This window comes from Scardinius erythrophthalmus (assembly GCF_964197995.2).
Source record: "Scardinius erythrophthalmus genome assembly, chromosome: 23".
In the NCBI taxonomy this organism is placed as follows: domain Eukaryota; kingdom Metazoa; phylum Chordata; class Actinopteri; order Cypriniformes; family Leuciscidae; genus Scardinius; species Scardinius erythrophthalmus.
This window is the reverse complement of record NC_138243.1, coordinates 4438183-4451337: the sequence shown is the minus strand read 5'-3', so window position 1 is coordinate 4451337 and position 13155 is coordinate 4438183. Positions and strand designations below refer to the sequence as shown.

At 38.5% G+C, this 13155-nt stretch overlaps 1 protein-coding gene across 1 annotated transcript in view; it reads left to right on the top strand.

The window, feature by feature from the left end:
* Positions 1 to 11243, top strand: part of tln1 (talin 1) — a 94127-nt gene extending 82884 nt beyond the window's left edge. Inside the window, exons 50-56 of the mRNA XM_081354703.1 lie at positions 1770 to 1875; positions 3172 to 3296; positions 3675 to 3800; positions 3893 to 3955; positions 5237 to 5419; positions 9400 to 9525; positions 10100 to 11243. Of these exons, the coding sequence (XP_081210829.1) occupies positions 1770 to 1875; positions 3172 to 3296; positions 3675 to 3800; positions 3893 to 3955; positions 5237 to 5419; positions 9400 to 9525; positions 10100 to 10234 (864 nt within the window). The 3' untranslated portion in view covers positions 10235 to 11243. The remainder of the gene's footprint in view (positions 1 to 1769; positions 1876 to 3171; positions 3297 to 3674; positions 3801 to 3892; positions 3956 to 5236; positions 5420 to 9399; positions 9526 to 10099) is intronic.
* The last annotated feature ends 1912 nt before the right edge of the window (positions 11244 to 13155 follow it).

Genomic DNA, 13155 nt, shown 5'->3' with positions numbered 1-13155 from the left:
GGATACTGGATTATAGTTTTATTTGTAAAGGTCCATATGAGTTGTTGAATGTGGGATTAGTTGTAATAAGGCAGTAGATCAGTGCTATACAGTTCTTTTGAGTGTTTTCCTCATTTATTTTTCTGTTCTCTTCCTCTTCCTCTTTCCGTGCGTGCGTGCGTGCGCGTGTGTGTGTGTGTGTGTGTGTGTGTGTGTGTGTGTGTGTCTGTTGGTTCACTGATAGCCGGTAGGTAACAGGTGACTGCATGTGAATCTCTCTGCCCGTGTGTGTGTGTGTGTGTGTGTTTTGTGTGTATTTGCACACTCTTTTAACATGAGACAAAAGTTCTATAACACAGTGGATACTGCAGTGCGTCTCAACTGCTGGGTTGCAGATCTATTTTATTTCCATTTCCGTCTTTAAATTATTTTCACCATTTGAACGTTTCTGCAGAACCAAATGTTTAAACTTCCTCTTGGACATTTGTGTTTCACGCAAAATTTGGCATGTATCGTCCATAGACTTTCATGACAAAAAAGGGTTCTCTAACAAAAAACTATATTTTGTGAAATCCTGACCGTAGGGGGCGCAAAAAACAAAGCTGCAATCATTTTGATGAAGGAAACAAATATATGACACCAATATCATGATGAATTGTTATTTTTGCAGATTTTTAGTTATGCACTTGAGAAGCACTGGTCAGATCTGTCTGTGTAGTAACTGGTGTGATTCCTCTGATAGGTCAGGGGTATCTATGTCTCCTGACGCTGACAGTGCTTTCTGAGACCTTTTAACTAGAAAATATGAGTGGCATCTTGATTAGTCAGTGTTGTGTTACAGTTTTCAGATATACTGAATGAAACAACATTTGAATGATGTGCAGAAGGATTTAACATTTTGCCAGTGTATTTCAGACTTCACTATGATGATGTTTGAGTATTTTCTGTGTGTGTGTTAATCATGTGCATTTAACATTTTGCGAGGAGAACACTAGAACAGAAAGAGACGGTGATTAAATAGAGTAATTAAATGCTAAATAAATATGATTAAATTAGCACAAATGAAATAAGACGACACCGACGTGTGCTCGCTCTCTTGAAGCAACACACACTCGGGTTGCTATTAAGAATCCTTCATGTTTAAACCTGAAAATAACAGGGAATTTTAAAAGTATGTTTTTCCAGGGCTGGAAAAGGTCTATAAATCCTATTAACTGAAATGTTTATTTGTAGTTTTACTCTGCTCTTAAATATTTTATGCATAACGTTTTGTGAATGCTTGAGTGGAATAAAACTATTGATCATTTACTTTTATTCATTCCAAATATAGTCACCTGACATTTAAAGGCAGATGCACCACATTGAGCATAAATGACTGGACCTGTTATTGAAATCCATTGGTCAAAACCCTGAAGAGAGAGACCGACTGTCCTTTGTGATTTTTATAGGGTTTGTACAGACAGACAGATGGCATATGTTTGTCTGTGTGTGTGTGTTTCTGGTATTGTCCATGTCATTCCCAGCATTCCTCCTCATGGCCAAGTCTTTTCTTAGCTGTCTGTTCCAAATGAACAGCTCTGCTAATGCCACACACCTGTTTCACTGTCACCAGCACCACCCTGGAGGACACGCCGAGGACACACACACACACACACACACACATATCAGAAATCACTACTCCAAACTGATCACACGAGTGTCTAACAGCGCTTGAATCAGTGTCAGATTGATCTAACAATCCCCGTTTTAATGCATTCATGTGTGTGAAGTGTTGTGCTCTCCATCCGCAGATCATCCATAAACCCAGTCATGACCTGAAGCAGCAGCTGTCCAACTACTCCAAACGCGTGGCCGGCTCAGTGACCGAGCTCATACAGGCTGCGGAGGCCATGAAAGGTACAGTGTGTGTGTCATGTTTCTCCAGATCCTGGGCTTCTCCTGCCCTCTCCATCTGATCAGGTCAAGTGTCCACTTCCAGTTCTGCATCATGAGGAGGGAATCCAAGCAGGATTTATCAGGATAATCCCTGCCACCCATCACTGAAAGTGATCTGAGAGCTCGGGCTGATAATACCCAGACCCTGATTTAACACATGATGAGAGACGGGGAGAATCTCTGCTGAGAGAGAGAGAGAGAGAGAGAGAGAGCGTTTAAAGGAGGATTTATAGGTGCCAATTCACATAAAAAGGAAGGGAAGGAAGTGAAGTTGAGGCTTTCCACCTATCTAGTACCCATATGAGCAAAATAATATTTAATAAAAGAGATATCGAAGAGAATAGGATATTTATGCTTTCTACTTGCTGTTGTTGTCTTTGACTGTCAGCTTTATTGCACATATTGAAAATTATGTGCTTTTACAGTACCGGTCAAAAGTTTAGGGTCAGTTTTTTAAAGAAATTAATAATTTTATTTAGCAAATATACATTAAATTGATCAAACGTGAGAAAGGCATTTATAAAGTTACAAAAAAATATATATTTTTTCCAATAAATTCTGTTCTTTTGAACTTTTCTATTCATCAAAGAATCCTGAAAAAAGTATCACGGTTTCCACAAAAATATGCTAATCATAAGAAATGTTTCTTGAGCGTCGAATCATCATATCAGAATGATTTCTGAAGGATCATGTGACACTGAAGACTGGAGTAATGATGCTGAAAATTCAAAGATAAATTACATATAATTAACATTGAAAACATTGTAATTTAATTTTAAATAATATTTCACAATATTACTGTTTTTACTGTATTCTTTATCAAATAAACGCAGCTTTGGTGAGCAGAAGAGACTTTCAAAAACAATTTTAAAAATCCAAACTTTTGAACTGTACTGTATTCATTCTAATATCAATATTTCCGAGTGTTGTGTTTGTAGAGTAGTTCGTTTCAATAGTCTGAGTGAAACCAATCGGGATTTTTGAAGTCTGAAAGTCACACCTACTGAGTACACTTCTTTATTTATTTTCAAAAGAGCAAATAAACCTTGTAAACATGTTGTAGAATTATGCACACACCTTTCAGAACCTCATGATTTATTAAAAAAAGAATGTAAAGATGTAAAAAAAGACATTCTAAACAATGCAGAAAGTGCTCAAATCAGAGGTGAAATGATGTTTTCATACAGCTGTACAGTTTCAGTAAGGCAGTAGTTTTCAGTACGATGACCTAGAGATTGGATCTGATGCTGTGTTTAGGCACAGAGTGGGTGGACCCTGAGGACCCGACGGTCATCGCCGAGAACGAGCTGCTGGGAGCCGCAGCTGCCATTGAAGCCGCCGCCAAGAAACTGGAGCAGCTCAAACCCCGGGCCAAGCCCAAGGTGAGGAAACGTTTACCCACATCCCTCGGGACTCAACCGGCTTAACTGACACACTATACTGCTTCACATCTCACATTTAGCTTGGAAAACCCTGCACTGTGTTCATATATTCTTAATCTAATGTTCCTGACCATTATATGACATCTGTACAACTCTTCCCGTTTGCATTGCCCAGTTTGGATTTGGATTTAAGGTAACACGAATTATGAATGTAGCCACAAACACAATCACTGAGCATGAATTACTATCGTCATCATCATGGATACTGGAATGAAAAAGCATTGTGTTGTGCTCATGCGCATGTGGAAAAAACCTTGAAGATCAGTCTCAGTGTTGAGCTGGTGATGTAAATGTGTGTTCTGTTGTGTTGTTTAACAGGAGGCTGATGAGAGTCTGAACTTTGAGGAGCAGATTCTGGAAGCAGCCAAGTCCATCGCCGCCGCCACCAGCGCTCTGGTCAAAGCTGCGTCTGCCGCTCAGAGAGAGCTGGTGGCCCAGGGGAAGGTACAACACACACACACACCCCACTCGACTTCATACACAACGCCTGCAAATCATCTAAGTCAGTACTGTCAATCTCTCTGTCTGTCTGTCAGGTCGGGGCGATTTCAGCAAATGCGGTGGATGATGGACAGTGGTCTCAGGGTCTCATTTCAGCTGTAAGTCTGTTTCAAACTCGCTGATTTCTTCCTCAATTGAGCTTAATGGGTTAGTTCATCCAGAAATTAAAATTCTGTCATCATTTACTCACCCTCATATAGTTATAAACTTGGGGTTTAACGGTTCGAATTGCTCACGGTTCAGTTTGTGTCACTGTTTTAGAGTCACGGTTTCGGTACGATTCAGTATGTGCTATTTTCAGGGGGAGAAGAACTACTGTCAAATAAAAATAAATAAAATAAGAGCAAATAATGAAACTACAATCAACAGCACAAATAAACACAATAGTGCAAAGATACATTATAGAAATTGAATAAAGTAATCAAGTGTAAATAACATTGCCTATTTGACTGTATAAATTAAAGATTAATCCTCATTAAAGTTACAAAAGCTATTCAGTCAAGAGCAGTGAGTGCTTTCCTTGTCTTCTGTTGTTTGATTAACATTAAAAACACAGCAGGAATATTAGGCTGCTGTCACTTTAAGACTATAATGCACTGATACTGTACACATGCTGTCTTTCTCCACTGAAATTGAACTCAATATTTGCATGATGGTAGAGACGTGGGTTTCCGTGAGCGTGCTTCAGACGAGTACACACACAAACCTTCTCACGGCGCGGGCGCGAGTTCTCATTCGTGTCTTCTGGCTCTCTAATGTTTAAACTGGCGCGGCTTAAATGAGTTTAGTTTAAACACAGAGGGTGTGCTGTCCAGGTCCTGCACTCGCGCACTGTCACACCGGGTGATGATGATGACGCTAATGACTGATCATATTACAGCATACGGCTCTCGCACTGAACAGTTTACAAAGAGTGACTGTTTATCCACGTTTTTTTGATCATCGCTGTTGTATCCATTGACAGAAACATACATTAGGAGCTCTGTCCGTCTGTTTTGTTATTTTTAACAAACCATATTATAGATGTGAGTTGAACCGCGGTGCAAGTGCGTGCCGAACCGGGGACGGAGAGCAGTACGGTTCGATTTTTTTTTTTTTTTTTTACTGTTTGGTCCAAAATAACATTGGTCTCCATTGACTTTCACTGTATGGACAAGAAAAAAGTATCTTATTTTGTGATCAGTCATACAGGTTTGGAACGACATGAGGGTGAGAAAATGATTACAGAATATACATTTCTTGGATAAACTAACCCTTTAACTTTCTCAGTTTCTTCTGGTGGATTTCAGAGGTTGCATGTAAACTCATATATACATGAAGTAGGTTTTGATGAGGTGGATGTTTAACACATATTTTGTTCCTGAATTCATCTGCTCTAGGCCCGTATGGTGGCCGCAGCCACTAACAACCTGTGCGAGGCGGCCAACTCCGCCGTTCAGGGTCACGCCAGCGAGGAGAAGCTCATCTCTTCAGCCAAACAGGTGGCAGCATCTACAGCTCAGCTGCTCGTGGCCTGCAAGGTCAAGGCGGACCAGGACTCCCAGACCATGAAGAGACTGCAGGTCAGTGTGTGTGTGTGTGTGTGTGTGTGTGTGTGTGTGTGTGTTTCAGTACGTCCATACAGGCACATGTTCTGATAGACCCCAGTATTGAGTTTAAAAAAATAAAGGTTCCAAAAGGCTTTTTTGCAGGGATGCCATTGAAGAACCATTTTTGCTTCACCAAGGAGCCTTTCAGTGATCAGCTCTTAAAATAACCATTGTTTTGTGTGTGTGTGTGTGTGTGTGTGTGTGTGTGTGTGTGTGTGTGTGTGTGTGTGTGTGTGTGTGTGTGTGTGTGTGTGTGTGTGTGTGTGTGTGTGTGTGTGTGTGTGTGTGTGTGTGTGTGTGTGTTAAGAACATTTAAATAATCTAAAGAATCTTTTTCCACCATAAAGAACCTTTTGTGCAATGGAAAGATTCCATGGATGTTTTTCATAGAACCATTGATGCAACAAAATGTAAGAGTGCATGATCGTAAAAGTGGGGTCAAATTCAGTTGGATTCGATACAGTTCACTAAACTTTTTCTATGAAAAACAAAAAAAGGAATAAGGTAAAAACCTTAAGGTAAACCTTTAATATTAATACTCACTTCTCACACATTGAGAAAGAAACAAGAACATGCATATAAATTGTATTTTTAAATTTAATTTTTTTTTAACATTTTTGTTTTCTCTGTAGATATCGTGTCCGTATTGTAAATATTTTAAAGAGAATTAAACATTTTAAACAGAAGAAGTGTGGAAAAGCACTTTTTCTGTGAACTGAACATGTGAACTGATTTATACCTTCATACTTTAAAAAAAATGTGTTCCTTCAGGGTACGTTTTTTCGGATAACAACATCTGACAAATGCATGAATGCAAATGCCCTCAAATGACCGGCAAATATCATAATTATAATATAAATTTTGTACGCACGTTCCACCGCAAATCAGTGTGTCGACACTTTGCTGGCATGTTAATGACACTAAATGAGAAAAACCCACTAAATTTCAAGGAGAATATCATAGTTACCCAGTATTACAGTTAAAAAAAATCGAAATGTGTCAAATTGACAAGAATCCTAATATGAAAGATCATCATTTTCCTCTCATCATTTGCCATTGCAGTGGCCTGACACGAATAAGCAAAGAAGAGTCTGAGTTGTTTTATGTCCGCCTCTCAACAAAGCCTTTAAATATTGAGTGACGCACCCCTCCTGCCTCCAGGGAGACAGCTGTCGTCCTGCACAGGGTTAGAGTTAAAACCTGATCAACTCTGAGATCAACATTATATCTTCGTCATCACGATAGGCAGAGACTCCATATTGAGATTTCCAGCAAATGAAATGACATTCAGACATTAAACATGGAGCTTTGCTAGAGATTCCCATGACATCAGATACTGTAGATGTATAGTTTAGCTGTGTTTAACTGTGCAGCCGTGAGATGAATGTAATGCTGGAGCAGGAATAGACCCAGTGTCATCATCTTGTCTTACACAGTCCAGCTGTCGGATTTGTTATATGCTCTGATGAGGGCTTGTGATAACAGCAGTGCTGGTGGCTGCTAGGAGATTTTTAATAAATGGTCCTCAGAAATCTGCTTTAGAAATGTAACATTATTAGATCATTTGTCTCTAGAGACACTGAGAGCAACACTTAAGTTGCTGTTGAACACACTGCTTAATGATTATTAATTTGCATTAATATTTAGATTACAACCAGTGCTGCATGGATCAGGAAATTTGAGAAATATTAATAGCTGATATTTTGTTGGGATATGAGTGCACAATTTTGTATGCAAAGTGTACATGACTCTCCAATTGTCAAACTTTCTACATCCCATCCATTCACCAACTGAATCACTGCCATCATTAGTTAAAGTGAAGTCAGATTTTTATTTTTATTATTATTATTTGCATCTTTATTTATTGTTTAATTCATCATGTTGCACACAACCACATTCTGAGATTCACTCAATATGAAATATACAATGAAACAGACATTTTGTGGAATGGTGTGCATGTATTTGTGGATCTTTCCTTGTGTTTGCCACAGCACACATTTGTGAATTTTGAAACATTATTCACAGCACAACCGGAGCACGACTCCATCCGCTTTCTACTCCAGCCAGTCAGATTTTAGAGCCGCCTTTTACTGATGGCCACATCAATCCGGCCAATCATTCCTTTGCTACACCCCCCCCCCCCAACTACATTTTCAGACCTAGCAGGTCGGATGTTTTTACCTGTGATACTTCCCTCCCCACTCCACCATCTTACTTCTGCTGATATCTGACCATGAGAAGTCTCCTCACCTGCTCAAAATAAGGCCAAATACTGCTTATGAATATGATACAAGACCAATTGATATTTGAGAGGTTTGTAAAATGGGTTTGTTTCACAGTTGAATAGTTTACTTGGAAGATTTATAACTTAAAGAATTTTATTTTTTGTTTTTTTACCAACTCCCCAGTGTCTAATATGTGCGTTTGTTCCTTGTACTAATAGAGCTGTGCACGGTGATGTGAAATGTCTTCTGTGGCAGCAATGCAGAATCTCTTAGCTATTCTAGTTTGTGTATAAAGTGCGGGCCAGTCCTTCCTCTTGCAGAGATAACTCAAGACTACTGACAGCTGAACACACTCAACCCTAAATCACACCTTCAGCCATGCACAATGCCTCAAAAGGCATAAAAAAGGAAAAAAAATTCCTGGAGTGTTTGCCAGAAGAGCTCCGGGGATGTGTTTAGTTCAGGCTGCTCTCTCCACAGCTGCTTTTCCTTTTAAAGCCATCCCTGGAGTCCAGACACAGGCTGAGCCTTCCCTACACACACCAGATATATGGGCTTTGACTACAACCCCTGCTTGCTAAAAGCTAATTCATTGGGTTCACAAATTAAAGTAATTGTACTTGTAGTTGCACTTGTATTCAAATTAAAGTAGTTTACTGGTAGCAAATAATTATAGTTGTGTACTTGTAGTCACAAATTGATGTAGTTTTACTGTTAGCAACAAAGTTTGGTCGTTGTAGTTTAATTTCTAGCCACAAATTAAAGTCGTTGTACTTGTAGTTTCACTGCTAGCCACACATTAAAGTCGTTGTACTTGTAGTTTCACTGCTAGCCACACATTAAAGTCGTTGTACTTGGTTTCACTGCTAGCCACAAATTAAAGTCGTTGTGCTTGTAGTTTCACTTCTAGCCACACATTAAAGTCGTTGTACTTGTAGTTTCACTGCTAGCCACACATTAAAGTCGTTGTACTTGTAGTTTCACTGCTAGCCACACATTAAAGTCGTTGTACTTGTAGTTTCACTGCTAGCCACACATTAAAGTCGTTGTACTTGTAGTTTCACTGCTAGCCACACATTAAAGTCGTTGTACTTGTAGTTTCACTGCTAGCCACACATTAAAGTCGTTGTACTTGTAGTTTCACTGCTAGCCACACATTAAAGTCGTTGTACTTGTAGTTTCACTGCTAGCCACACATTAAAGTCGTTGTACTTTTAGTTTCACTGCTAGCCACAAATTAAAGTCGTTGTACTTTTAGTTTCACTTCTAGCCACACATTAAAGTCGTTGTACTTGTAGTTTCACTGCTAGCCACACATTAAAGTCGTTATACGTGTAGTTTCACTGCTAGCCACACATTAAAGTCGTTGTACTTGTAGTTTCACTTCTAGCCACACATTAAAGTCGTTGTACTTGTAGTTTCACTTCTAGCCACACATTAAAGTCGTTTTATTTATAGGCACAAGTTAAAATGTCCACATTTTCTGCCGTGTGACAAAACAGTGTCCGAACGCTGTAGCAGCTGTGAATATAGAACTACATGACAACTGTTAAATGTCAGTCAGTGTGTCTAGTATTACTCTTGTATTCAAGTAGTTGTTATTAATGTTGAAGTATTGATATTCTAGGAATGGTATCTGAAGCTCAGACAGAGTGAGTTTGATGAGGTGGGTCTTAAAGTGTTTTGTTGAATGCTCAGGAGAGTACTCTGATGTCTGTTTGTCTTCAGACTGCTGGTAATGCTGTGAAGCGGGCATCAGATAACCTGGTGAAAGCGGCACAGAAGGCTGCGTTCGAGGCTCAAGATGATCAGGCTGTGATAGTGAAGAGCAAGATGGTGGGCGGCATTGCTCAGGTAAAGAGAACATCAGTGAAACCTCAGCGATTGCATGTTTACTGTGTGTTTTGTGAGTATTTCCAGCACAATGATTGAACGTTGCTTGTTAAGTTCCCGCTACCTGTCTGTTTTTATGGTCCCACTTTATATTAAGTGGCTTTAACTACTACTATGTACTAACATTCAAATTAATAATATGATACAATGGACTTACTGTGTACATGCATGTTTTTAAATTGTACTTATATTTTGAAAATACCTGCATGTAATTACAGCTGTAATTCATTTATGTAATTACATTTATAATTACACTGTTGACCCTTCCCTTACAGCTTAATCCACTCTTAAACCGACCCACACCACCACACCTGTCCCTAACCTCACCCGTATCACACCTCAAGTGTTTTACAATACGACATCAACACAATAATTGTATTTCTTTTTCGATGCAAGTACATAGAACTGAAAGCCACTTAATATAAAGTGGGACCGTTTTTACTTGTTCAAGTTGATTAAGACATGCAGTGAATGAAGTATGTTCTGAATGTTGTTTAGTTAATGTGCTGCGATGTGTGTGTGTGTGTGTCCTCAGATCATCGCTGCTCAGGAGGAGATGCTGAGGAAGGAGAGAGAGCTGGAAGAGGCCCGGAAGAAGCTGGCCATAATCCGACAGCAACAGAACAAGTTCCTGCCGTCGGAGCTCCGAAAGGACGACCAGGAGCAGTGAGCCTGATCCGGGACATTACACACACACACACACACACACCAGAGGATGAGGAAATCATTCATCATATGCAACGAGTAAAAAGTGAACCATGTTATCAGGATGTCTATTTTAAAAGTCACTTTTATGAGCATTGTCATGCCAGCTTTATTGTTTTGTTGTATTTTGAAAATATGCCACGTATGCAAGTTCTAATTTCTATAAAAGATCTATCATTTTTTTGTTGTTGTTTCAGTACTAGATAGAGTAATTAGATCAGTTGTGAACGCTTGTGATCATGGCTGGGGCCAAACAGTGTTTGTAATGTCTGGTAAGCTTTCCGAGACAACATTAGGACAGTGTGTCTTCTGCTCTTCTGACAGTCGACAGCTGGTTTCCATTTTTCTTTTTATCTTTTTTTTTTTTGTGGCGATGTGGACCAGTGGTGCAATCATTAACTTTGCGTTGAAACAATTCATAGAGAAAACATATCAGTTTTTAAAGAAAAGAATAATAAAGTTTTGAAACGTTACAAATAGTATCTCCTTTAAATGTTTTTTGCAGTGTCAATGTTTGCGTTTGTGATAACTTGGTCTACTGGCATTTCTATCAAAGGTATATCTTTTATAAAGCATAAAAGCCATATTTCCATTTTTGCTTTTATAATGTATTTTTCTTTTTCTTTTGTTCCACTTCACTGTTGATGTAATTCCCATCCAGATGTATACAGACATTATTAGATTAAAAATGATTTGCAGCGAAAGAATTGGTTAATTAAAATGGTTGTTTATTAAAGAATAATTATAAAGAACTGTTTTAAAGAAACGATAAAGACTGTTATTAATGGATCAAATACATAAACTGTTTGAGTTTTTGCCATTACTGCCTTTCCTGTTGCATTCAGTATATTCTGAAGCTGTCCTGCTTTTATATTTTATAATTGTGTATTTAACAGTTTCTCACCTAAAATAAGCAAACGCACTTAGTCATGTGTTTAACTAAAAACTCATAAATTCACTGTTTTTCAAATATCTCCTATTGCATTTGTGTGTTTGTTTTGTTTCTACAAGGTGCTGTTGTTGGAGGGTTTACTTGTATAGACTGATAATAACATTAAAAACGAATAATTAATGAACATTTTATAATGCTTAAACATATCAGTAGTTCATGTGCACTCAAATATCAAGGTAAAACTTTATTTGCCTGGCTAAAGAGATTTCATGTTTAATAAAATATTTCTACAGCAAAAGAATGCTTTCTAGGAAACTGGAAATGTGGTTTTCTAAAAACAAATAGCATAACTAGATGACAACATCAATCATCTTAATAAATCGTATGTTTGAAGTTTTGGTCATGAATAGGGGAGAGTGGGGTGATTTGTGCCAGGGGGGGAAGTAGTTCCACCCCTTGTTCTGGAAAACCATAGAATAATTTGGTCATGTGACCACATAATTTTGAAAAGCAATCAATTTTACTCATCCTCCAAAAAAGAGATACATGGCATGAGAGTTAAGCACATTTTAGAGCAAAAAACAGTTTTTTCCCTTTCAAAGTAAATTTTCTATGATTAAGGTTTTTTGATTGTAGTGTCTGAACAATTATAGACAAGTTTGAAAACATTTCACACATGTTTTAGTGCTTTAGTAGGCTACACAATGAGTCTATACAGTTAGCATGATGCTAGCTCTTAACTGCTGGATCATGCTCGTTTTTCAAACTTGTGGGTCTGGGGTGATTTGTGCCAAAGGGCATGGGGTAAGTTGTGCCAGATTCAGACCACCTAGACCTACATACTCACAGGGGATAATCTTGAGAAGTGTGGAGATGGGCATGCCTCATCAGTGTTCGACTCAGGCCTGCCTGCTATTTGTTTAATTTAGCTAACACTGATTTCAGTTTTGAGTTTGCACTATGTTAATAAAGAGAAGTTTTATTCCGTTTTTAAGTGACCTAAGTCACAATAGGATGTTTAGAAATTAGCCTAGTAACTTTATTCTTATGTTACATAATTGACAGACAGCGTTCTGTCAACAGGCATCTATTGCCAAAGCCTTTTTTCCCTGAAATGATTTACAAATATCATATATTGTGTTGCTATGGTGCTCTAAATGGTTGCTAGGGCGTAGCTTGATAGCTTCACAATGATCCTGAGAGACTGATTGGTCGTCTGAGTAAAATGAGCCCGCCCCCTTGTCTCTGTGACACTGTGATCCAGAGTTATGTTCAATACAAAATCCCTATGCAATTGACCATAGTAGGAAAATCGCATGCTATGGTATTCCAGGGTGACAATATCTAAATAAACCTTAAATTAGTAATTTTGTATTGAATTTGTCTTGCTTTCATATAGCATATGGTTCATAACAGCAAAATGTTCTGTTTTACTTCAGAAATCACTGGCACAATTTACCCCAACATATTTCCCCAAAGGCACAACTTACCCCGCACCAGGGGCAAGTTGTGCCATGAGACCACTTTTTTCCCAAAGGCTATATTTCTGAAACTATTTATTTCAGATCCAAAGTTATTATTCTCAGGGATGCACAACATCCTAAAATACATGTACATCCTTAAGTTGAAGGCATTACTGTCATGGCCTCACTTTAAAGTCACTTTGAGTAAAAACTGGCACAACTCACCCCACTCTCCCCTAATTCCTCTTTTTTTTTTTTTTATTGGGGGGCGAAATGATTAGACATCCATGGATTCTTTACATCTGAACAATTGTGAAATTGCATCTGCAGGATACATGCAAAGCTAACTGTCATCAGCATAAAAATGTAAGTTTATTGTTTCATGATAGTATTATCTAAGGGGAGCATGCACAGTGAATAAAAGAGGACCGAAGACTGAGCCTTGTGGTGCTCATTTAATTCACCGGCACACTGACACAAAATTATACCAGTCTGACACGTGGGATCTAAACATGGTTAATCCTTGCCCAC